This window comes from Podarcis vaucheri (assembly GCF_965113315.1).
Source record: "Podarcis vaucheri genome assembly, chromosome: 6".
NCBI lineage: Eukaryota > Metazoa > Chordata > Lepidosauria > Squamata > Lacertidae > Podarcis > Podarcis vaucheri.
In genome coordinates this window covers 45,180,643-45,205,992 of record NC_138764.1, presented here as the reverse complement: position 1 = coordinate 45,205,992, position 25,350 = coordinate 45,180,643, and the positions used below count along the sequence as shown (strand labels likewise).

General features: G+C 48.9%; 1 protein-coding gene and 1 long non-coding RNA gene across 2 annotated transcripts; one reads left to right on the top strand and one right to left on the bottom strand.

The window, feature by feature from the left end:
* Window positions 1-923: 923 nt before the first annotated feature.
* On the bottom strand, window positions 924-3,913 carry LOC309535772. Its single transcript, XR_014221402.1, has 2 exons — window positions 2,888-3,913; window positions 924-2,855 (listed from the first exon to the last, which is right to left on the bottom strand). It is a non-coding gene; the product is annotated as an uncharacterized lncRNA (long non-coding RNA).
* Window positions 3,914-14,916: 11,003 nt separating this feature from the next.
* FOXD3 (forkhead box D3) lies at window positions 14,917-17,191 on the top strand. Its single transcript, XM_082229142.1, has one exon. It carries the CDS (start codon window positions 15,055-15,057, stop codon window positions 16,402-16,404), a length of 1,350 nt encoding a protein of 449 aa, XP_082085268.1. The 5' UTR covers window positions 14,917-15,054; the 3' UTR covers window positions 16,405-17,191.
* The last annotated feature ends 8,159 nt before the right edge of the window (window positions 17,192-25,350 follow it).

Here is a 25,350-nt window from a genome sequence, read left to right as displayed (position 1 = left end):
CAGAATCCTTCTATTTATGGACTTAGCATTTCAACACATGTTCTGTTCTGAGCAATAAAAAACCAACAACCAAGGATGTTGTCCATGTGGCACTGCTACAGGCTCAAAAAATGTATTTGGAAAAACACACACAAAGCTTCCTTTGACTCCCATGGAAACAAGGGAACATGTGAAAGGGCAAAGCTGCCTGCATTGGAACTTTGGCCTCCTGCTTCTGACAGGAGTGGGGGGTGGCTATAGGGAAAGGGCCAGTGAGGAGGGGAGGGGAGATGAAAGCCAGCTAAAGCCAATCTTGAAATATCATGAGGATCTCTGAACACCGACAATGTAATTTAGTTTCTACAGAGGAAGGGTTTACAGCACTCTCTAGGGCTACAACCCTATGCACACATTCAGTACCTTAAAGTGAGTCCCACAGAACGCCCAGCAGGGCTTTAGGATTGCACAGTAAAGCACTTTGGAACTTCACAAAGAGGGAGGAAGGCATTGCTGTAGCCAAGGGGGGGTGGGGGGGTTAAAACAGAGAAAATGTCAGCAAGGAAAGAGTTAAGTGTCTTTCCCATGGTCACATCACATCTGCCACCTTGGAATACTTCTGTTGCATATATGGGGGGAAATATATGCATGGATCCCACTTACGTATATGGAAACCCTATTCTTTGTTTTATCAAGACAGTGGGCAGGCCGTTCATGTTTGTCAAATCAAAAACCTTCCTTAATAGTTCAAAAGTTGATGGAACTTTAAGATATTTCCAGTAATTGTCCAAAGTGATGTTTTTTGTTTGTAAAGATTTTCAGTCATTGTCATGTCTCTAATTTGGGTAGAGTCACTACAGCAATTAAACTGACCATTCTTGATGTATTAGTTTTCTCCAATAATTTCTATCCTACTCGTCGAAGATACAGAAAATCCATGCTTGCTATTAATTTGATGAGAGCCTTTATTTTTTTCATAAATGCCCAAACGCACACACAGAGTGTCTTCTGAATGGCATGAAATGTTGCACATTGTTGGCAACTTCCATAAACCAGGATAAGGAGAACTGTTGCATATAGTTCTGATTGTCTTCACCTCTAACTAGTCCATCATGACCACATCTAGACTGACAACAAGCCAGCTTCAAGAAATATCAGACTGCTCCTGGATTGTATATTTTAGTAAAGGAAGGGGTTGCATGATTGAATGCTCTCCCTGAATTTTAAAACAAACAAACCTTCCTACCCATGAAAAACAATATAGAAGGATTCTATCCAAGCCTCCTTTCTGACATGCTAGTTTGCTCTCTATGGCCATTCCCCCCCCCTGCAGTAGTTTTAAAGTGGTAGCATCTAGGAACAATTTTTCCACCTCATTTCCTGATTCTGCAGACCAGGTGACTGCCATGGGAGCTGATATGTGGCATTCGCTGCTTTGAATGAGGGCAGCTCTCAAAAATGCACAGCAATACTGACTCCAACAAGACCAGCCTAAGTGTCAGGCCCTAATCAAAAGAATTTAGGACTATAAAAAATGTAGGGTTACAGGCCTCAAACCTTGGTGTGTACTGGGTTAGATGAACCAGCCATTCCCAATATTTCTGTTGCCTGTTCATAACCTTGGGGCATAAACTTCTCACAGTGTTGTGGAGCAGCTCCTGCCCTCTTCATTTTTATTTTTAAGAATCTGTGACCATCTACTAGTTTTTAAGTTGGAGGAGAGCAAATAAATTGCAATCAATGATTTAGTTGTTCCTGTAGTGGCTACCCTCACAAGTCATCGCCTCCCTTCAATCTGGCTTGATTATTTTTTCATGAATTACTCTGTGCCCCTGCAAAACTGGTGCTGGGTATTCAAATATGAATTGTGCTGCTGATTTGCAATAAGTCATACACAGAGAGCCAGCTGAAGCAAGGCGGAAGGAGCACAGAGCCCTGCTTTGATCCCTGCTGCCGCCTTTGAAAACAGCTGGCAAGACAGAGTGGAAATGCAACTGTGAACAAGGGGGAAGAGGATAAGCCAAGAGCCATGAATGGCCAGGATGGGCTGGAAGGAAGCAGGTCCACCCAAACTCAGACCTTGTGCTCCAACCTGGTCCCTTTTATGTTTCATATGTAAAGATCACACTTTGCTTACACCAGTGTTTCCCAAACTGGGGGGGGGGTTGGACTACAATTCCCATCATCCCTGACCTCTGGTCCTGCTAGCTAGGGATGATGGGAGTTGTAGTCCAAAAACAGCTGGAGACCCAAGTTTGGGAAACACTGGCCTACATTAAGGACCACTTCGTTTCCCCCTTCGAACAGTTCGTTCTCCCCCACCCTGCTGGAAAGGATCCCGCGGACAGTCTAGGGGCTCCTGGGGCGGTGGGTCTCCAAAGCGCTTCTTGGGACCGTTTGAGAAAGGGTCTCTCCGGAGACAAACCCGCTGCTTCCCCGCTGCAGGTGCTTGACCGCTTCCCGGGCTGTCTGGCCACTTTGCTTTTCCTTCCGAGTCACCACTCCCAGCCCCAGGACTTATTTAACCCGGTAGGGACCTCTGCAGGTTTGCACTCGCCAACTTCCATAAGCCCAGCATAGCCCTCGCTGCCTAGGAGACGATGGCTAAGTCACTCTGTAATTATCAAGATGGAAGGGACCATAGCTGTCAACTTTTCCCTTTTCTTGCCAGGAATCCTATTCGGAATTGGGGAATTTCCCTTAAAAAAAGAGAAAAGTTGACCGCTATGGAAGAGACCCGGAAGCTCATCTAGTCAAACCCCCTGCAATGCAGAAATCAAAGCGATTTTCCTTCCAAAAAGCCAACCTGAAGTTAAACAATTAGGATTATATGCCATTAAAATGTCGTTTAGGGCGAGGTGTGCTCGGAACGGCTGTCCCTAGGTCTATCCATAGTTGTCCCCGGCCGCACCCCTTAAAAAGCAGGACTGAGTAATGGGCTCCGGAAGCCTTGGCTTCTTTTGGTCCTCCTTGCTTTTTATTTCAGGGGAAATAGTGCGAATCTGGTTAGTTTTAGGAGCAGGAGCAGCAAGATCAGGGTGGGGCGCCTAGGAACAAGTCCCATTGAATCCAGTGGATCTGACTACTGAGCAAATCTTCGTGGGATTCTAACTGCTGGCTTCTACGTTAAGCTTTGGGGTCAGAGGGGGAAGAGACAGGAGAAAAATAACGGGGAGGAGCCAGACCCGCCCAAGCATATCCTAATAGCCCAGGTTAATTAGTCTGGGATAAGAGCCACGCCCACTTCTTTTTACGCATAACCAGAAGCGCATTTTAGAATCCCAACTCACCCGCGAAGGACCGAGCTCCAAAAGCGTGGGAAGGGATGGATGGACTGGCCTGTGGTTTTAGCACATTTTAGGCTCCTGAGTGCAAGCTGGACAGCTAAGGCGGAGTGACTAATAAATGATCCTGAGGAGAATCCCAAACAAGGAGGCATTAATCCTGGATAGAGTTAAAATAAAGTCACACGGGGACATGAGTCTTCACACACACACACACACACACACACACACACATGCAGTGGCGCCATCATGGCAGGACTTTGGAGCAGAAATCTGGGGCAGAATGAGCAAGGGGACACCCCACCTTTTGAAGGGAAACAATATGCATCGCCATCTAAGCAGAGGACGGGGCTTATAAGTACCGCATTTAATCCAGTGTCTAAAAATTACCAACTGCACCAACTGAAAGAAAGAAAGAAAGAAAGAAAGAAAGAAAGAAAGAAAGAAAGAAAGAAAACTTCTCTCTTTCTTTCTTCTTTAAAAAATCTAATACACTTGAAAGAAAATGCTGACAACTTTGCGACGCTAGAAGAAAAAACGCGATGAATCCTGCAACGTATGGGAAAGAGAACCTAAAGAGCTATGAAGACATTGGCCTTCCTCCAGTTCAGAAGAAAGTTGCGTTGGGAGCCACTGGAATATCTATCTATCTATCTATCTATCTATCTATCTATCTATCTATATCTATCTATCATCTATCTATCTACCATCAATAGTAACAGCAGGTGTGCCCGGGCCTTCCAACGAAATCGTTTTGCGCGCGAGGCTCTCCTCTTCCTGTCCTGCAAGGAAGCGAAGTTCTCCTGGCAACCGAACCGAACCTCCTGGAGTGGCGGCGGGGCTGCCGGGTGGAGCGTGTTTCCCTGCTGCGGCGAGGACGCTTGCCTCCGGTGCTGCCTCCTGGTAGTAGGACAGAGAAAAACAGCCACGCGTGAGATGCACAGCCACGGATTTCCCTCTTCCAGCAGTATAACCTGATACGATTTCCCGGGAGAAATAGGAAGGGGGGGGAGTGAAGTTTTGCCCCCCTCGTTTCCAAAACTGAAAGTTGGTTTCTGGTTTTTTTGTTTGTAGGACTCGGATCCTGCCTCCCAGAACGGTTTCTGTGTACAGGATCGCAGAAACAACCTATCTGGCACTCCCCAGATTTTTATGCTCGAAAGGTTTTTTTATTTAATTTTTTTAGTTATGTACAAATAAACCACCCTCCAAGCCCCCGTTGTTTTAAAGGGGGCCCGCCGCGCATCTTCTGCCTAAGTTAGCGTTGCAATTCTCGCAAGCAAAGGAATTGGAGGAACCGTGAGGTTTCGGAAAAGAAAACGCTGCTTGCCATCCTATTGAATTCTTCCTTTCCTTTCAGAGATAGCCAAGCAGTTTCTTGAACCCAGCATCTACCAGGCTAAATCGTGATTTCCCTCCCTCGCCCCCCCAAAAAGTGAAGTCTACGACGCGCAAGGGGGAAAACCCACCTGCCTTAATTCCATCCGTCCTCACAAACAGCATCTATAGTGACTAGGCAGTGACGTTTTACAATCCTCGCCTTGCAGAAGGGAATTTTTTTTAAGGAATCAGACCCTGTCATTTCAATAGGATTGCAGAACCGACCATATACAAGGCGTGCAAAACTGGGAAATAACCCATCCCCCAAAGTCTCTTTTTTTAATCGCGGTGATGCCACGTGGATAAGGTCCCGCTTTTATAACATAACATTTAAGGGCGCCTTCGGTTCTATAGTCACAATTACTAATCCTGATTTAAAACTTCCAGTTCTCCCATAAACACCCATGGAAAGGGGAGGAATTAAATCCCAGCTTTCCACCACTCTCTTAACACCGTAAAGATGGGTCGTGGTGGTGGCTTACAAGAGACAAGAATTCGGGGCAAGAGCTTCCCGCTACGATTAGTCTCCTTCGACGTATTGCTGCTATTGCCTTGCGTAAAAATTTGCCACCCTGCGTCGTTTGGAAGCGGTTGCCGTGGAAAAGCTATGGGCCGCCTTTCCCCGGGAGTGAATTTAGGGCTCTGGGTGTTGGTCTAAAGAATTAATCAATCAGCCTAAATTTAAACAAGGGGAATGGGGTCACTCTAAAAATAACCCAGCAGCTGCCCCTAATCCTTAACCTCCTCTTAACCGGGGAGAAAACAGGTTCTCCAAAGTTTAGCTCCAAAATAAAAGGAGGAGGGTTTCGGATCAATGCGCACAGCCGTGAACTCGGTTGGACAGGCTCCCGGGGAGGAAATGGAGGGTCGCTCGCCGCCTCGCCCACCTGCTCGCTTGGGGGCTTTCAGGAAAACCCAGCTTGAAATGGAGCAGCTCGGAAGGAGGGTTTGAGAGTGCTCGTTTTGGATACCCAGCTCCCTTGGGCGTCATAGAAATCAAATGGGCATCGACTTTCCGAGCAAGTGTTATGTTTAGGATCGGGTAGGAGGTTCAGCGAGAAGCATTAACAGCGCGATGGTCCCATACGTGTCTGCCCAAGAGGTTAGTCCTATTGAAGTTCAAGGTGTCTGATTCCAAGTCAAGGGCTGCAGGATGGAATCTAGCGCAGAATATCGAGACGAGGATTTGGCATCGACCTGACCTTATTCAGAGTGCTTAGCTGAGCGGAGGGATGGGACTGTCCGAGATAGTGCGCGGGGCGGGGGGGGGAGAAATAGACCAACAAGGTCAAAATAAATAAAAGCCTGACCCCCCCTCCCTCCTCAATGGACGAGCCGTTTCATTAAATGGCACAAACGCGGGGAGGGTTTTAGGGATATAGAGCAGGCGACGGTTAGGGACTAGAAACTTGAACCTCGCTCTTCTGGCTGCGTTCGCCCCAACCTGCTCTAGTACAGTGGTACCTCAGGTTACATACGCTTCAGGTTACAGACTCCGCTAACCCAGAAATAGTGCTTCAGGTTAAGAACTTTGCTTCAGGATGAGAACAGAAATCGTGCTCCGGTGGCGCGGCGGCAGCAGGAGGCCCCATTAGCTAAAGTGGTGCTTCAGGTTAAGAACAGTTTCAGGTTAAGAACGGACCTCCGGAACGAATTAAGTACTTAACCCGAGGTACCACTGTATTTTAAACTGGAAGGGGGGTCGCAAAGACTGAACGACCACAGCCTATTAAAAGAAAGGGGGAGAGGAACAGCCCTCCACATAGAAAAATTAGCATATCAAGGTTCAAGCGAGCCTTGAGCCCGTCTTGACACATACGTACTGATCTTCTCTTTTTTTCGATGCGGATCAGGCCAGCCCCGATCTTCAGCCTGAATTGAGAGGGCCAGACAGGGGTTTAAAACCTCACCCTGAATCCGTGGTGAGCTTTAAGTCCCGCCTCAGGGGACGCCTGACCTGGAAGAGCGACGATGGAAGATCAGATCACACACAGAAACGCACATCCCGTTCACACATCCTCTCTAATCCGTTTACAAATCTAGAGTAATTATAATTAACGAATTGTCATAATGATCATTATTGTGCATTTGTAGAGAGGCTTTGGTGTTGGAAGCACTGTGCGTACATTATCTTGTTATTTAGTCTTGCAGCAGCAGCAACCCTGCAAAGTAGGCCGGTATTATTATCATCTTCATAGCGCAGACGATGGAGACTGAGAGGTTTTTCTACCTTCCCTAAAGCCCTCGCCTGAGCTCATGGCAAAAGCGTAATTGGAACCCGGGACTTCTAGACCAGTAATGTCAAGCGCGCTTATTAGGGGTTAAACTCCATTGAAGAATGGGGTTTATTAGTTCTGTGAAGTCATGAATGGGATTGTAATGCCAGCCTCCGACATTAGTGTGCCAGGCACACTTGCCCTGAGGTAAGCTTACTTACGAGTAAAGGGGTCCGGGTTTGCGCTGCTGTGCTGCATTCCTAAGCATCTTAAGAGTGTCTGCGCAGAAGCAAGACCTATTGAAATCAGTGGCGGCTACTCCCAGGTAAGTAGGGTCCTCCCAGTAGCCTTGGTCCCTAAAACAGCGATCCTGTACCTGGGAAGTAAACCCCACTGAAACAAAATGAATTTACATACATAGGATTACGCTGGGAAGACCTGTTGGATCAGGACCGGGGAGACCAGGGCTTGAATCCCGGCTCAGCCAAGAAGCACACGGAGTGACCTCAGCCTGACCGACTTCACGGTGCTGTCGCGAGGACAAAATGCGGAGGCGGGGAAACCCTGTAAGTCGCCTTGAGCTCCTCGGAGGAAAGGCGGAATACAAACGCAACAAACAAATACGCGGGAATATGCTCCGCTAGCCACAAAATAGGACCAGGAATGGAAAGAAGCTTCTCTAAGCCTCGCTGTTGAGAACACTGCAAGGGGCACTATCCTGGTTCTTTGGTTAGCATCTCTGGCGGTGCCACAAACGCTTAGCCATCTCATTTCTGCTATAACTAAGTCTGGGAGGGTCAGATAACCCGGACTACGAGAAAGAGAGAGAAAAAAACTTTTCCAAAGCCATGCAGGGAACTTGGCGGCTGGTAGAGAAGGCTGAATTTGAACCTGGGACTGACTTCCAGTCAGTTTGAGGGTGAACATCAGGGAACAAGTTCAAGGCTGCACCCATCTCTGGTAGATGGGGGGGGGACGCCGACACACAGACACAACCCTTTTCAAAACAGATATACATTTGCCCATCTCCATCTTTCCTCCCTAGTCGTTGCGCGTTTGGTTGGGTTTCAGATGTTTGTTTGTTTGTTTGTTTGTTTGTTTGTTTGTTTGTTTCCGCGGTTCCCTGCTTCTTGAGTGTTGCCCTGGCCGGCTTTCTCGCGTGTGTGAAAGGGGGCTTTGTAAAACGGGACAGATAAAAATGAGCCACAGCATATTGTTTGACAGAGTGATCCAGGATGATGAAGCGCCTTCTGCGAGGGAGGGGCGCGGGCGTCGCGAAAATGGAGAATCCCTAAAAAACAGACCGAAGCGCTCCTTTCCTTTCTTCGCTTTGTGACCGGAGGGGATCTGCGGGGGGAGAGAGAGAGAGAGAGAGAGAGAGAGAGAGAGAGAGAGAGAGAGAGAGAGAGAGAGAGAGAGGAGTCGGCGCAGGATCACGTCCAAGCCGCTCCTTTCAAAAGGGGAAGTCATTTGTTTTGTTATCGAGACAGCTCTGGCCTGGGATTCTCCTGCGTCCTCTTCTCTCTCTCTCTCTCTCTCTCTCTCTCTCTCTCTCTCTCTCTCCTTCCCCTCCCCTTTTTCCTGACGGCGGATGAAAAGAACAATTTTCGAGAGAAAGGCCCGTTTTGATTAAATCTGACATGCTGCTGATAACTCCATGCTAATGTGAAATAATTAACATAATAGCCATAATTAAAAGCACGCTAACAATGCCATAAATTTATCACACAATTTTACTAGCTTTCTGCCCTTAACTGCTCTCTCATCGTTAATTAAACGTGTTGCCTTTTGCAGAATGGATGTTTGTACATTTCCAGGACAAATATATCCAGTTTTGGAAACAGGACGCGCTCTTTTGTTTTTTGCTTCTTTTTTGCTTTTTGGTGAATTTGCTTTTATTATTAATATCATTATCTTGATTCTATGGAACATTATCTATCTATCTATCTATCATCTGTGTATGAATGAAAACGAGAGAGAGGTGTTGAGATGAGAGTGGTGTTCCCTTTTGTTCTAAAACCTGCTTATGGTTGGGGCCACACCGGGTTGTGGCTGCAGGGAGAGGTGGATGGAGGAGCCCCGCTTGGATCCAGACTGCGCTTTTTCCATCACCTCCTCTCCCAGCCCGCTCCGGCCTTGCAGGAAACCTGGGGAAAGTGGCGTCAAAAACACGGTCCAAGGGGGCTCACAAGAGGCGATTCCCCGCCGCCTCCCGCGCTCCAAATCCGGGCCACTTCCGACGCAGCCACCAAAGATTTCAGCCCAGAACAGAACGTCTGGTCCTTTCCAATTTCTACTCTCAATTTCCCCCGCATCTCCAATTGGTCGACATGCTTCTTTGGAAACAAATGGAAATATGTGTCCGTTTTATTTTAAAGCATCCCCCTCTTCTGTTTTCCTTGCCTTTATGTTTTAAAAGCCCAGTAGGTACATCTTTCTTACAAACCCCACCAGCCACCCGATCATGCAGGTCAGGGATATATATACACCTAATTAATGAAAGTAATTGGGTTAAGGAGAGGAAAGAGGACACCTTGGGTCCCTCCTTTCCCTTAAAAAGATTAGAGAGAGGATCTGAGTCCAGCGTTGCGATTCGCTCTAGCCCCCCCCCCCTCCGCCACCTCCCGTCCCACCTGGTCTCCGGATTCATCTTCAACTCGCTTCCCCGGCCAGATACTCTCTCGCTTTGGTCGCATTAGAAGCGAAGGGGACGGGAATTAATTTCTCTTCTCCATCATAAGTTGCTCCTCTCTCTTCTCCACACACCCCCACCCCACCCGCAACCTCGGCTCCCGGCTTTGATGCTGGTTATGTCTCTATCTGACTCCTTATCGATCTAGGCTGTACAGTTTCCTTGCCTCCCGTTGCTAAATCTTTTGTGTGCGTATATATCACATGCACACAACCTCTTCTACTTCTGGTAGCTCAAGTAAGGTCAACAGCTCTTCTTCACCCAACCACAATATATATGGTTGGTAGATAGATAGATAGATAGATAGATAGATAGATAGATAGATAGATAGATAGATAGATAGTGGTGCTGGGGGCAGCCACTCTAAACTCTTCCAAATTGGGTGCCTCTCAGTACCCTCCCCACACACCTCCTGTGAAAGTTTGCTTATTATTATAAAAGGGTTTCTCTCTCCCCCCCCCCGCCACTCCCTCCCTGGCTCTCGCCCCCTCCTGCCCGCCCGACATCCCAGCTCAGCTTAGCGCTGATGATTGAAGACGTGTGGGTTTTAAGAGCAAACTTCAATTAGGCTTAAAACAGGATTTACTTAACACCCGAGCACTGTCAGATGGACTGGCCCGTTGCAGAGGCGCTTTCTCGACGGTGACCTTCCTTTTCCTCTGCTCCCCTCCCCACACACCTCAACCCCCCCCATATTACCCATTTCCACCCACTCCACCCAATATATTTGGATGCAGCCTTATTGGGGTAGCGGGGTGGGGTACTGTTTTTGGGTTCTGCTTTCTAAAGCAATGCTTTTCATTTTTTCCCCATTTATTTTATTGTATTGTATTGTCATGCTGGACAAGGAGGGCAAGACAGCCCCCAACGTGGTCACCATATTCAGAGTGACCCGTAGTCCGGATGACAAATCCTTTCCACTCCGCCTCTCCCCCCCCCCGGCAAACCCCACAGTCATCTGATGGAAATGAATGGCAAAAGGAGATTGGGACGACAGCGGCCAGCCTTCCAGCTCAGAGCTCCCTTCAACGCCAAAGGGAGACCCAAACTTTCTGTCCAAAAGGGGGGTTTATCTTTTCTTTTCTTCCCTCCCCCGCTCCTTCTCCTCCTCTCTTCTCCTGCGCCTTCTCTCCCCCCCCCCCATCAGATGGTAGCACTGATTGAACAAGAGATTAGCACAATAGATCTCTAATCGAGGGGAAACGTTTCTTTTCACGCTAAGCACCGTAATTAATGGTATGAATCAATTAATTTGACTTTTATTGTGTCGAAAGGGAAAAAAGCGCAACAAATGAAAGCGAGGCTTTTAGCGCGGGTCAGGGCGCATTTTGTTTTGTTCCTTTCTCCCTCCCCGTTTACATTTCCCTGAGAGATTTCGGGAAGAGAGGATGTCTCTCTCGGAGATCTCCAGCTCAGAGAGGTCATCCAGACTCTGGGCAGAGCTCAGCCAAAGGGACAACTTTTATTTTAAAGACCCCAGGAAGAAGAATGAGGACGAGGACGAGGAGATCCTATTTAGGAGTTCATTATTCCTTTCTTTAAAAGGAATCCTGTTGTGTGGATCGCAGGTGCTATAAAATAAACCGGCTAACTCCAATTCCTCGCAGAAACAAGGAAGAGTTTATGGACCGGATTAAAACTGGGGTCATTTGAAAGAAATGTGTTGTTTTTTTAAAAAAAAAAAAACCACACAAAAAAAGGAAATCAATAGAAACGACTGTCATCCTCACCGAAAGAAAAGGGATATGCGGATTTGGGCGAAGCACGGCGGATTTTCACGCGCACCCGCCCCCCTTATGGATTTCCCCCAAGCAAGCATCTCATTACCTCGCCGCCCTGATCAGCACCTCAGCGAAAAGATAACATTTCTCCACTGTTTTTGATCGATACTTAGAAATACACTAACGTCCAGTCCTTTTCCCCACCGCGACCCAGAGAGCAAGTTCGTACTTGAGTTCTATTTATTAAAAAGAAGAAGTAAAAGCACGTGGTGAGGGCTTGTGGGTTGGGTGCTGGCTTATTTCAGAGGAGTTTCTTTTAAATCCTGTCCTTTACAGAAATTGGGGGGGGGGGCGATTTGCGGGAGGGAAACAAAAATAATAATAAAATAAAATAAACCCAGACGCAAAGAAGGACCCTGAAGCATAGCTGTCAACTTTTCCCTTTTCTTGCGAGGAATCCTATTCGGAATAAGGGAATTTCCCTTTTGAAGAAAGGGGAACGTTGACAGCTATACCCTGCAGCTCGGCTTCTTTTTACCTTCGTGTTCGTTTAGCAGATCAAATTTACGCTGAAATAGAGAGAGAGAGAGAGAGAGAGAGAGAGAGAGAGAGAGAGAGCCCCCTTTTAGGCGGCAGAGGAACAGCCCCACCTCCCCGCAAGCCAAGAGCTCAGCAGTTTCGAAAACTTCGGATTGCCCCAGTTTCCCGAATAGGTGAAACAGCGAACGCCTATCCCCTCTCGTGTGAACAAACAATTCAGAGGCAACATACACACCGAAAATTAGATTTACTCCCATGGCTCCCCCCCCCCCGGTTTCTTTGGGTTTGGTGGAGGAGGGAGACGGAATAAATCAATCATGTATTTTCCCAGTGCCACGCGTGTAATATTCGCCCCTCGATCTCTTTATTCCCCAGTTTAGTTCCCCAGCGCGACACCCTCACAGTAGCAGCTTCCCCGCGTCCTTACAAAGACTGACCCCACATTTTATAGGCTAACCTGGATGACAGATACTGCGCTGGAAGAAGTAACGCCACTGAGTTATATAAACCCACTCTATATATATATATTGCTTGGTTTGTCTGCAAAATAATATTCATATACATTTTGTATATATTCATATACAATATGTATATAGCTATAACTATATAGCTATAATTATCTATCTATCATTTATCTATCTATCTATCTATCTATCTATCTATCTATCTATCTATCTACCATCTATGTATCTAAATTAAATCTGTGTTTGTATATCGCCTTCTGGTTTATTTGGAACTGTTTGAAGCCTGTCCTTTCCCCCATCATCCAATTCCCCTTTTTGTGACGGTTGTTGGTGTTTGTTATCCACATCGCCTCCCAAATCACAGGCGATTATTGCAACAATACACAGGATGAACAAACACAAAACAAAGCCACCCACGGAGCGGGCTGTTTCCTACCTAAAACCGAAGTTATTGCTCTCCATTGACATCGCTGACACAAGAAAAGGAAATAGGAATTTGCAACAAACTTTGACGACTCCCTCCTCTCTCTCCCCCCCCCCCCCAGCTTCTCTGCTTCCTTGGGAGAAACACCACCTTGATCGGAGCTGAATGGAGCTTTTTCATTCGCACACAGCTTTCCGCCCCCCTTACTCCATTTCCTACTTTTGCATATGCTAAAGTGCCATCCTTTCTACTTCGTTAGCACCTCGCAAAATAATACCAGTCACAACAAAGACACCACCTAAAGATTTCTGCATTTACATTTTTTTCATTTTTTTCTTTTGTGGTGCGGGTTTTTGTTTTTGTTTCTCTGTTTGTTGTTGTTGTTTTACGTCTTTTTTTGTTTTATTCCTTCTCTGCAACTGACCTAATAGATTAATCAATAGCTATTTTCTTATCTTCGGCTCCCAGCAGATGCTGCCGTTGTTTGGGAAGCTGGGGGAGGAAGGGAAGAAAAAACAAAACAATGGGGGGGGGTGATTTTTACAGACCAAAAGTAGTTCTGGTGGTGGCTGTTGGTGTGCGTGCGTGTTCTCAAAATAAATTAAAATATATTAATAAACCCGTGGCTGGTCCTTGGTCCTGGCCATGATCCCTTCAGAATTTGATCCCGGCCCCTTTAGCACAGCTGGAGACTCCCTCCCCCCTTTTGTTATCTGACATTATCTTATTTACTTTGACAGAAAGAGCATGGATTTTTTAAAAAGAGCAACTCCTCCTCCTTTCGCAAAATTTCAGCCTTTTGATTTTTTTATTCTATTGACAGATGCGTAGATGGAATAATTTTAGCGCTCCTTTCGTTCCCAACAGAAGAAAGTTGCCGGACGAGATGGTTAAAATGAAAGCAGAGCCAAGAGGAGGCTTGTGAGTGTCTCTGTGTGTTTTTCACGTGGCCAAGGTGCTTTCTCTTTCTTTCTTTCTTTCTTTCTTTCTTTCTTTCTTTCTTTCTTTCTTTCTTTCTTTCTTTCCCTCTCTCTCTCTCCTCACCCCGCCACCCCCAGAGCCTCCCTGAAGGGGCTGCACTGATAACTCGGCTGCGATCAAGGGGGCGCGAGAGCCGCTGTTGTCCCTTTGTTGACAATTCCGCGCAACAACTTGAGTTTTGCCTGGCTTGCCAGCGGGGCTGCGCTGACGTCAGGGAACCACGTGGCCCCGCCTCCTAGTATATCTTGCACGGGAAAAGTAATCTATCAGGCGAGCCTTTTTCAAAAGGGACTTTCAAAGTGGCCAACGAGTTCCTCCTCACGCCCGTCGCTTCCCCCGCCCTCCTTCCTTCCCTCTCTCTCTCTCTCTTGGCTGCAAAGACACCACCTCTCCCCCCCCCCGCAACACCACCAGCCTAAACCTTTAGAGGGAGGGGGCAAGAAAAGAAGGAGGGAGAGGGCAGGAAAGAGAGAGGGAGAAAGATCCTAAAAAGAGGAGAGAGAGGTGGAGAGGAAAGGAGGTGTCTATCGAGAAGTAGGGGGGTTATAGTCAAAGCCTGGAGCCGTGGCTGGAGCTTCCCAGCCCCGCGATGGGGAAAGCGGCTCGACAGGGATCTAACCTGCAGCGCCGGCGGCACTTCCGATGACTTGCGAGCAGCAGCAGCAGCAGATCGCGCGATCCCTCCGGCCGGGGACAGCCTCGCCGCCCGGGCGCTCCGATGCGCGCTCTCCTGCCGCCTGCGGAGACGATTCCCCGACGAGGAAGAAGCCCTGAAGTGATCCCAGCCCGGAAGAGGAGCCAGGCGAGGAGTTGGAGCGGAGAGCAGCTTCAGCCGCCTTCCTCCTCCCCCTCCCACCCGACGCCCCCCCCTCCCCACCGTCCTCGCCTCCTCCTCTTCCTCGCCGCCGCCCCGTCGCTGCTGCCGTCGCTGTCCTTTACGGAGGGGCTGGCGGGGGAGTCCCTCTTCGCCGCCGCTGCTACCAGCACTATCCTGATCCTTGATCGGAGAGAAAGAGGGAGACCCGGCTGAGAGATCGCTCCGAGAGGACTTGGAGCTGTTCCCAGATGCCTGCCCGGGGAGAAGAAGGCGCCGAGGCCGGCAGCTAGAGGAGGAGGAAGAAGAGGAGGAGGAGGAAGAAGGGGGGGAGGAGCAGGAGGGAGGGGGAGCCTCTTCCTCTGCCAGCTCCGCTACCTGTTGGAGACGGATCTTCGAAGGAGGGGGACTGGATTGGCTCCCGGGCGCCTGGCTGGCCCCCACCCTTCCTCGTTTTGTTTTGCTTTCTTTAAAAAATATTAGTAGTAGTCTTACCCGCGATATCATTATTATTATTATTAATCCCCGCTCTCCGTCTCCCGCCACCCTCCCGCCAGCTGTGATGACCCTGTCCGGCAGCCTGAGCTCCAGCGACATGTCCGGCCAGGCGGTGCTGACGGCCGAAGATGTGGACATCGACGTGGTGGGCGAGGGAGACGACGGCCTGGAGGAGAGAGGCTGCGGCGGCGGCGGAGGGGCCAGCGACGGCGAGGCCGGCTGCAGCCCCAGCGCGCTGGCCGCGTCGTCGGGCTTGCCAGTCCAGCTGGCCCTCGACGAGGCGGCCGCTGCAGAGCTGCTGCTGGCCAAAGAGGCAGCGGAGACGACGACCAGCGGCAGCAGCAACGGCGGCAGCCCCGTCGAGGAGAAGCTGGCCGGCGAGGAGGGAGCGCCGTCGGGGGGAGCGCCGTCGGGGGCCGCGGCGGCCGCTGCTGCTGCTGCCTCCAGCGGCGGCAAGCCCAAGAGCAGCTTGGTGAAGCCTCCGTACTCGTACATCGCCCTCATCACCATGGCCATCCTGCAGAGCCCGCAGAAGAAGCTGACACTGAGCGGCATCTGCGAGTTCATCAGCAACCGCTTCCCCTACTACCGGGAGAAGTTCCCCGCCTGGCAGAACTCCATCCGACACAACCTGTCGCTCAACGACTGCTTCGTCAAGATCCCCCGCGAGCCGGGCAACCCGGGCAAGGGCAACTACTGGACGCTGGATCCGCAGTCCGAGGACATGTTCGACAACGGCTCCTTCCTGCGCCGGAGGAAGCGCTTCAAGCGCCACCAGCAGGAGCAGCTGCGCGAACAGACGGCGCTCATGATGCACAGCTTCGGCGCTTACAGCCTGGCCGCCGCAGCCGCCTCGGCCGCCGCCGCAGCCGGGCCCTACGGCAGAGCCTATGGCCTGCCCCACGGCGCCTACCCGCACCCGGCCGCCGCCCTCCAGTACCCCTACATCCCCCCCGTCGGGCCCATGATGCCTCCCGCCGTGCCGCTGCTGCCGTCCAGCGAGCTCAGCCGGAAAGCCTTCAACTCCCAGCTCAGCCCCAGCCTGCAGATCCAGCTCAGCGGACTCAGCGCCGCCGGATCCGCAGCCGCAGCCGCTGCAGCCGCCGCCGCCGCAGCCGCCGCCTCGTCGGGGGTGAAAGCCGAGCCCAGCAGTCGGCCGTCGTTCAGCATCGAGAACATCATCGGCTGCGTCGGCGGGCCGGCCGCTACGTCGTCGGCAGCCAGCGCGCAGACTTTCTTGCGGCCGCCGGTCACCGTCCAGTCGGGCCTCCTGGCGCACCAGCCGCTCTCGCTGGCGCGGAGCACGGCGGCCATCGCGCCTATCCTCAGCGTGCCCACGAACATTATCTCGGGACAGTTCTTGCAGCCCGCCGCCTCTGCCGCGACAGTGCAGGCGAAGTGGCCGGCGCAGTAGGCTCGACGGGGCCCCGCGGGATGCTTCCCCTCTCGCGTTCCTGCTCTTAGGACGGCTCTTGGGTTTTTTTATAATAAGAAACGGTCGTAAAGATTTTCTACCCGACGTCTCCGGAGAGAGCAGAGACTCCGAAGAAGAAGGGAACGCGGCAAAGTCCACGGACTTCTTGGGACTCCAGCCGCTGGTTTGGGACTCCAGTCGCTGGTTCCTGGACGGCGCCCTCTTGGAGGCCGAACCGTTGCACGGACGCTTCTCCAGCGCTTAAAAACTCTCGCGCTCCCGCTCACACGTACAAAAAGGAATGCTGTGTCTGTCTGTGCAGGTAAAAAAAAAAGCCTAACGCTCAAAAACCCCACGGCAAAGTATTTGTACATATTTGTATTCGGGCGAAAGCGGGATGCAAAAGACTGTCTTCCCTTTTGCGGTTTTTATTTTTTTAAAACGAGCCACATTTGGGGGGGAAATAAAGGAAACACACACGCGCGCGCAAGCAAAGGATTGGGAGCCCCGAACTTTCACTTTTGTTGAAGGTTCTTATTCTCCTCGGTCGTTTCCTTCGGCAGGGGAAAAATAAGCCCGAACACACACCTGAATAATGAGGGGGGGCATTTTGATTTTGGATAGGAGGAAAAGAAAATAACAAAAAGAAATCGAGCAAAAAATGAAATAGGGGAATTCCCCTATCGTTCTATTATAGAAGTCTGTTTATATATGAATGAATATATGTATTCTAAATGTTATCCCTTCGTGTTGTACACAGCTTTGTAAATAAATTTTTAAAGCGGTGCTTTTGGTTGTTGACTTCCTACTGATGGGAGCGTGTGAAATCACTCGAGGCAGAGGAGATGCCGTGGAAAAACAATTTCGCGGCGTCAGGTAGGAAGTCGAGGCCCTCAGGTGGGAGAAGATTCAGTTTAAACCGCTGGGATTCGCTTCCCCGCAAAGGTGGGCATTCCGGTGCCTTAAAACGGAATAGGCGAAGGGTAGCTATCACAGATTCCACGAAAAATATCGCCCTTAACATTTTTTAAATAATGATGTTGATGATGGAAAACATATAAAGACAACTTCCCATGTAAATACCTGCAAAATTACGCAGCGCGAGTTTTAATTTCGCAAAGGATCTTATATACAGATTTTAAGATCTCAGGTTACTGAAAATGCCTTCGTTAATAAAGCAAGCTGGACCAGGGTTGTTCGCTGAGGCCAAATTGTTTCTCGGTGGTGGTGGTGGTAAAAGAACAACACCCCCCCCCCCCAAAGCTATAGGAGAGGAAATCGAATTAAAGATGGAATCAGCATTAACAAAAAATAAATTAAGTTTTCCATTCTCATCCAATAACCGGCTAACTTTAATTCTCCGCCAAGGTTCCTTTGGTAACCCAAATAATGCATTTCCTCCCGCTTTTACAGCAGAGGAAAAGGCGTCAGGCTTCTCACCTGCTCGACTCTGAAGGTGTGGGTCGCTTTGTGCGATGTCTGCGAATACTGGGGTTTAACTCCAGGTTTTCGAACTGAAGGCTTGGAACGGTTTTTGGTGTTTTTTTCCCTTCCTGAAATAGAAACAAAGGTATAGGGCACAACCCAGAATCACCCACCTTTGTGAATGAAAGCTCCTCTTTTAACAAGCAGCTACGCGGTGAGGTTGCGGCGCGATGGAAAAAAGAAGGTGTGCGTTACAAACCTATCCTCGACGGAAAAAAAAATGTCTTGAAGCAGGAAATTGTGTCTTTTTGCTGTGTCCTATCGGGTAAAGACGTCTCTATAGCTATTCCTATATATCAGTAGCCTTGTAGATAGAGATCTGTGGCTAGAGAAATGGGGATATTTGGGGTCATATTTTAAGTCACGGAGGGGCCTGGCGAGGAGGTGGAGAGGGGAGCCATTTGACTCAATGGGCGCATTTCCCCTCGACTTTCTGAGAATGTAGATCCCACCCTATGGCGTGATATAAACCATTTCGGAGCGAGTTTGTTTGCATTCTGAAAGAAAGGAGACAACCGAAAGCTTCAAAGGGTAGGAAATATGGGCATGGCGCGCGCGCGGGTATGTATCTGATATCTCTATCTATCTATGTATTATATATATATACATGGCAGTGGAAGTGCAAATGACCCCTCTCTCTTTGGAACAAAACATGCGCTTTGTCAGTTGCGGGAAGGCCAGGATTTCGTTCTGCTCTGTCCCTGGTCAGGAACGGGCCTTGCTCAGTTTCCTTTAGCGCAGGCGAGAGGCTGGATACTCGCCTGGAGGCGCCTTTAAGGAGGGCCGCTGTCCTTGCCTGGTGCACAATTTGTTTTCCAGATAAACCATAAATATTATTCCACCCTAAGTAAACATTTAGACCTCGGGATATGTGGACGAAAATAAAGTAAGCTGCCTGGTGACGGGGGGGCGGCGGGGAGGAGGCGGAGAGCGAGTGCTTGAACTTTATAAATAAGGACCTGCTAATCATTTGACACTCCGAGGCAAACAGGCAGCTCATCCAAGCGGGCGATTAGGTATCAGCCGCTTTTCCAAGCAGGTCCCTACATGGAAGCACCGTGTGTGTGTGTGTGTGTGTGTGTGTGTGTGTGTGTGTGTGTGTGTGTGTGTGTGTTCCGTCCTCCCCCCGTCGGGCCGCTGTGGCCTCCCATTTTCGCTCCTTTCTGCCCCCCCTTACCAAAATATCTCTCTCTCTCTCTCTCTCTCTCTCTCTCCTTTTAAAAAATCTCTCTGCTTGTCTGTCTCTCTTTTCCTTTTATTTATTTTTTCTTCCAAGACCAGAGAAACGGATTTAACTTGCTCGGTGCGCTGCTGCCTCTCCTCCTGCTGCCGCTATAAAAGTCACAAGTTGTTTCACAGTTGTGTCTGGCTAATCGGTTTTTACACAAACAGCAAATGGTCCGTGGGTTGTGCAAAACCCCGGTCTATATTTAGCTGATACCCCTGGGAAAAGAGGAAGGGGGCTCCTCTTGCATTCACGGGCCGGCTCGCCGTTGCTGCTGAGCCAGGCCTTCGCCATGACATTGGATAACAGAGGGCTCATTCCAGCCCTGAGCCTTTGTTACTTATAAAATTACTCCCTTCATATTTCCGCGCATAGCTCCAATGCCTCGCATGGCGGAGGGGAGGCTGTGTGTGTGTGTGTGTGTTGAGTGTCACCAGAAGCCTTTTGGTTTAAAGTGGAATAAGGTCCACGCAACACACCCAAAGGCGTCCCCGGGCATCATCTGGAGGTAGAAGAGAAGGAGGGAGGGCAAGGGAAAGAGAGCCGTCAACTTTCTGCCCAATTGGCTCCGCTTGACAGAAAGGAAAGGGGGGGGGGAGAGAGAGAGGAAAACCTCGAGACTTTTCTGCTTGGACCTTTTTTTTGTCTCGTGGCGTGCAAGAGAATATATAGGGCATGATAATCGGGAAAGAGACATTGCTGCTTGGGTACCAGGCACCAAGGTGTAGAGTTAGGGGAATTTCCAGTTTCAACAGGAATCATAAAATTCTCTCTGTTTTTCTCCTTCTGCGTGTATCAGAGCAGTTCCTTGATCCGAGCAGGAAGGATCGGGGATCCAGATTCCAGATCGAGGCGCTTCTCCTTCTTAAGGGGATCCCCGCTCTCTGACCAGCTCAGAGGTGGATCCTTTGAGTTAAATCGAATCCTTCTCCACGGCCTTAGGTTGTGTCCAAGCGGCTGGGAACAGTTAAGAGCTAGGCATTTGCATTCGCAAACCTAAACCCCCCCCCCCCAATGGCTGGTGCCTGTGCTGAAGGCCACAGGAAAGCGCATTTGGAATTATTAGTGTTAGGCATAAGGAGCTGTGGTGAGAGAGACAGAGAAGGAAGGGAAGAGGGCGGCCATTGATGCTAACGCCAGGAATCCGGGGAGAAAAAGTCCGAAGAAGAGGCAGGCAGGTGAAGCTGGACTCTGGAAGGATGACAGCCTTGTAGTGGCAGAGCGACGCCTCTAGGGGGCTTTTGTCGTGCGCAGAGTTCTCCTGCTCTCTTGGATCGTTGCCTTCCAGCCTCCAGGCCCATTGAATGAAAACCGGGACAGAAAGAGGGGCGCCTCCTTTTATCCTTGAATCTTGGGTTGGGGCGTCGTCATATCATGGCAAGAGGAGGAAGAGAACTTTACATTTTAGGGGCTAAACAGGGGGAGAATCCCAGAGAAAGCCACGAGAAGATGGTCATCCTTACGCGGCTTAACTGGGGAGATGTGCAAGACACGGGAGGAGGCGGATATAGTTGGGCAGATGCTCGGATATATAGGCTGGCCAGAGAAAGGCGGGAGGGGACTTCTGGGGAACAGATAATCGATCTCGAATGCTAGGCATTGATTTCGCAGAATATATGCCCGTTTGCCTTCTGACCCTTCTGAAGCGTCAGTCAATGTCAAGAGGGACGTCATATTTTTCAGGATAGACACCTGGGTGTTTGTGTTTCATCTGGTTTGAATTGGGGAAGGAATGTTAGGTGAGTAGATGCATCTCGGTACACCCCCCCCCAAAAAAAAAAAGTGCTGTGGAAGAGTAGTAGTTACAACAAAAACAACCCAATTCGGCTCTTTTCGTTGGTTGCTGCAGTATAGTAAGCGCAGGTGTAAGGGGCGATAGAGATAGTAGTATCTTGGTCACGTTTCGGACCCCATTCCCAGGACCTGCCCGTTCCTTCCTGCCCAGAACTATGGCGGCAAAAGAGAAGACAAATTCTTCCCAATTCCAGCAGTGCCACCAGCCCCCTAACAAAAGGCCAGCCCCCCTAACAAAAATCCTGGCTACGCCCATGCCACGATCCAAATTATCAGAATACCATCATTTTTCATTTTCATTGTCCTTCCATTTTTTCTTCTCTGCCATCCTCCAGACACCCAACTGTTCAACTAAAACAAACGCCTGTTTTAACCAGACATGACACTCTGTCCTCTGGAGCATTTTCAAAGTAACAAGATAATGGGTGGTGTTCAACTAAGTCTTACTCAGATCAGACCAATTGAAATTTATGGACCTAACTTAGGCAGGTTCATTAATTTCAATGGGATTGCTCTGAGTAAGACTTAGTTGAACACTACCCTTTTAGTTGTTTATTATTATTTTGTTACATATATCCCCCTTTTCCATTAAGAATCATCTTACTAACAATAAAATCCAAACAGATAATAAGTCAGCAACATCCCAATAACTCTCACAGTAAAGTCAGACCCAGTTAAATAAAACAATTATAGCAAGGATGCAGATTAACCATAGAGCGTTGAAGAAAAACACATCACTTCACTGGCAAAACATCTGTTTAAATAATATGGGGTTTACCTGTCGAAACGTCGGGAGATTTCATCAGGAGAAGGGAATCCTTCAGGTAGCCTGTTCCCAAGCCATTTAGGGTTTTGTACATTATAACGAATGGTGTCTGTGTGAGTGGGGGGGGAGGTTTGGCTGGGCCAACTGTTGGTGATGGATTGTGTCTTAGTCATTTCTCCCCTTTGGATTCTCCCGTGCTGAAGCTGAAAGACCTTACCTGGTGGCTCAGCAACTGAAGTAAAGAGACATTAGGATAAGGCTTCTTTGGAGGGCTTTGAATTTTTGGAAAGAGGCTATTGCTGCCCCCACCTGTACAAACTTTGGGACAAATTGATGGGGAAAGCTGTGGCACTTTTCATAGAGTCCATGCCAACCAAGAACACACACCTCAGCTCTTAGTATGTACTGTATAAGGAAAGCAAAATGTCAGTGCTGCCCTACATCTCTAGGGTTAATCCCCGGGGGGGCAGCTGGTGTGTGGAGGAACTTGTATACAGAGGCCCATAGAGGTTTTTTTTGTGTGTGTGTGTGTGTGTGTGTGTGCATGTTGGGGGGTGGGAATCAATACCTTGTTCTTGCTAATAATAATTGGGATAGGGGGTGGCTTTATTATTCTCAGTTTTATGCAGCTATTCCATTAAAAAAACATTGACTGTAATGAAACACACTATTCATAGAAAGAAGGGGCATTTAGCCACCTCTCTCACCTTTTCTAAGCTACTATGCAGCCTCATACTGAGTCAGGCTATTTTATTTATTTTTGCTTATTATATTTATATACCACCCTTTTCTTCCAAACAGCTCAATGGGGTGTAACATGGTTTCCCCCTCCCATTTCATTATCACAACAACCCTGTGAGGTAGGTTAGGCTAAGAGATGGTGACCAGCCCAAGATCACCCAGTGAACTTCTTGGCTGAGCAGGGATTTGAACCCTGGTTTCCCATGTCCTAGTCCAGCACTCTAACCATTACGCCACACTGGCTCTATTGGTCCATCTAGCTCAGCCTTCTGGGAAGGCAGGAAGGGGCCTGTCTCAGCCATGCCTGGAGATGCCAGGGACTGAACCTCGGACCTTATCGTTCATGCAGAGCACATGCTGTCTACCACAGCAACAGCTAGCCTCTTCCCAAGCTGTTAAGTTACATCTTTTGCTTGTATTGCCAGATATTAAAAGCCTGGCCTATACGATCTGCATAATCAAGTGGAAAAGCCTTTCCTGGATTGTACCACTTTAGGTTGCAGGTGGAGGGATTTTATACCTGAATGTCTGAAAAACCAAAAGGGGTAGGAAAGACTGCAAAAGGATCTTCCCCAAACTGGGTGAATTGCCAACTTAAGCTGGGTATAAGTGGATCACACTGGGGCAAAAAACCCTCATGAATTTCACATATATACATTGATAGTGTTTGAACTAGCTACGAACTAATTAGGAAAGAAATAATTTGGGTCATGGCTCTATGAAAAAGTACCTATGAAAAAGGCAAAGTCCATGCAAGGGATCTTTAGGGAAAGGGAAGGAAAATAAAACTCGGTGCTGATATTCTCTTTTGTGCAAATTGATGGCACATCCACATCTGGAACACTTTGTACAGATCTGGTTGTCCCATCTCAACAAGGCGATTGCCGTGCTGGAAAAGGTACAGAAAGGGAATGCAAAATTATCAAGAGGCTTAGAGAAGCACTCAGTTTAAAGCAGTTATCTCCTATGCTAAATATATTTAAAAATATATTAATATGTGCACATGTGCACCTGCAATGTTGCAAGCCCCAATACTCAACCAATTTGAGTGGCTGCAGCAAAAAAACCCCCACAGAATATTAAGGAAGGTAAATCCTTGGGATAGGCTGAGCCAAGTGTCCTAATGGGGATACAAATCGCCACCCTCCCCATTCATCAGATCGATCATTTGATGAATGGAAGTGGATCAGCTGTGTTTGTGTGTGGGGGGGGGGGGTTATCTGCCTGTGTGCACATGTGTATTATGTGGAGTGACCACCCATTTTTAGCCACATCCACACATGGCAGGTGGCGGGTGGGTGGACCAGGGGTAAATGCAGCACTTGGGCCAAAAATAGTTTATTACCCCTACTTTAGGGCCTAAGAACATGCTTAAGAACCTGATAGCCCTGTTTGTGAATGAAAGGTGGCTTTAGGGAGGTGGGGTTGGAGCAGAGAATCAGCAGAGGAGTGCTTAACCCCATTCCCACCCACTGCTTTTCCATTCCAACTCCCCTTGCCTCTCTCCTCCCATTGGATTTCACATGTGTTTGACTTCACAACTGACCAGCTAACCTACTGACTTCTCCAACAAGGGGAATAATAATACTCGCCATCCTTACAGGTCAGTTTTAACCACTACTGAAGCTAAGGGTATCATAGTGCTTTGAACTATGCTTGTTTAGCTGCAGCTTTGGAGCTGTGGGTGCAGCGAGGGCTTGAATGGAAGATTGCATTCCAACCTTATCCATATCCATTTGCTTTCCATTATAGAAGTCCATGATAGGTGGTAAGCTCCTGCAGGGGGTAGGGCACAGAGACTGCAAACTGAGCTTTCAAGGGTGGGGCACCAATAATTTTGGGTCCCCTTGATCCAAAGCCCCATTGGTCCTTGGTTCCCTGACCTACACCATCCTCTTTAACTAAGGGCACACTTTTGCACACTTTTCCCCCCAGTATCAGCATGGTCAGCTGTATCAGCCGCAAACCACGAGGTGATATACATGGAATGTGCTTCCCCCCCTTCAGAACTATTGTTTTTCTTCATGTGCAAATGTTTCCCTCTATGGATTGCATTGAAAACTGCCTTATATCACAGAATGAGGATCACCTAGTCCAACCCCCCTGGAATGCAGGAATATGCAGCTGTCCCATACAAGGATCAAACCTGCAACCCTGGCATTATGAGTACCACGCTCTAACCAGGTCAGACTATTTGCTATCTAGCCCAGCATTCACACTCTGGCTCTGAAGTGCAACTCCCTTCCACCCAGCTCGGGCGATGGGAATTATGGTCCAAAACAGATGGAGTGCCCCAAGTTGGTGGAAACCTGGTCGACTCTGACTGCCAGGCAAGTGGCCTTTCTCTTCCTGATCCTTTTAACTGGAGGTACCAGGTATTAAGGGACTCGGGTGGCACTGTGGGTTAAACCACTGAGCCTAGGACTTGCTGATCAGAAGGATGGTGGTTCGAATCCCCGCGACAGGGTGAGCTCCCATTGCTCGGTCCCTGCTCCTGCCCACCTAGCAGTTTGAAAGCACGTCAAAGTGCAAGTAGATAAATAGGTACTGCTCTGGTGGGAAGGTAAACGGCGTTTCCGTGCGCTGCTCTGGTTTTGCCAGAAGCAGCCTAGTCATGCTGGCCACATGACCCAGAAAAACTGTCTGTGGACAAACGTTGGCTCCCTCGGCCACTAAAGTGTTCATGACTGGACTTAACTATCAGGGGTCCTTTAGCTTTACCTTACCAGGTATTGAACCTCTTTGGAAAGTTTATGCTCTATCCACTGCATTGGGGTCCCCTTCCCTCAATTAATTGGCTGATGACTAATGAAGTGAGCCATTGTGGGAAAGTGGTTGGAGAGTCACAGACTAGCACCTGGGAGACCAGGGTTTGAATCCCTGCACAGCCATGAAGCTCATTGGGTGCCAGTTGCTGCCTCTACCTCACAGGGTT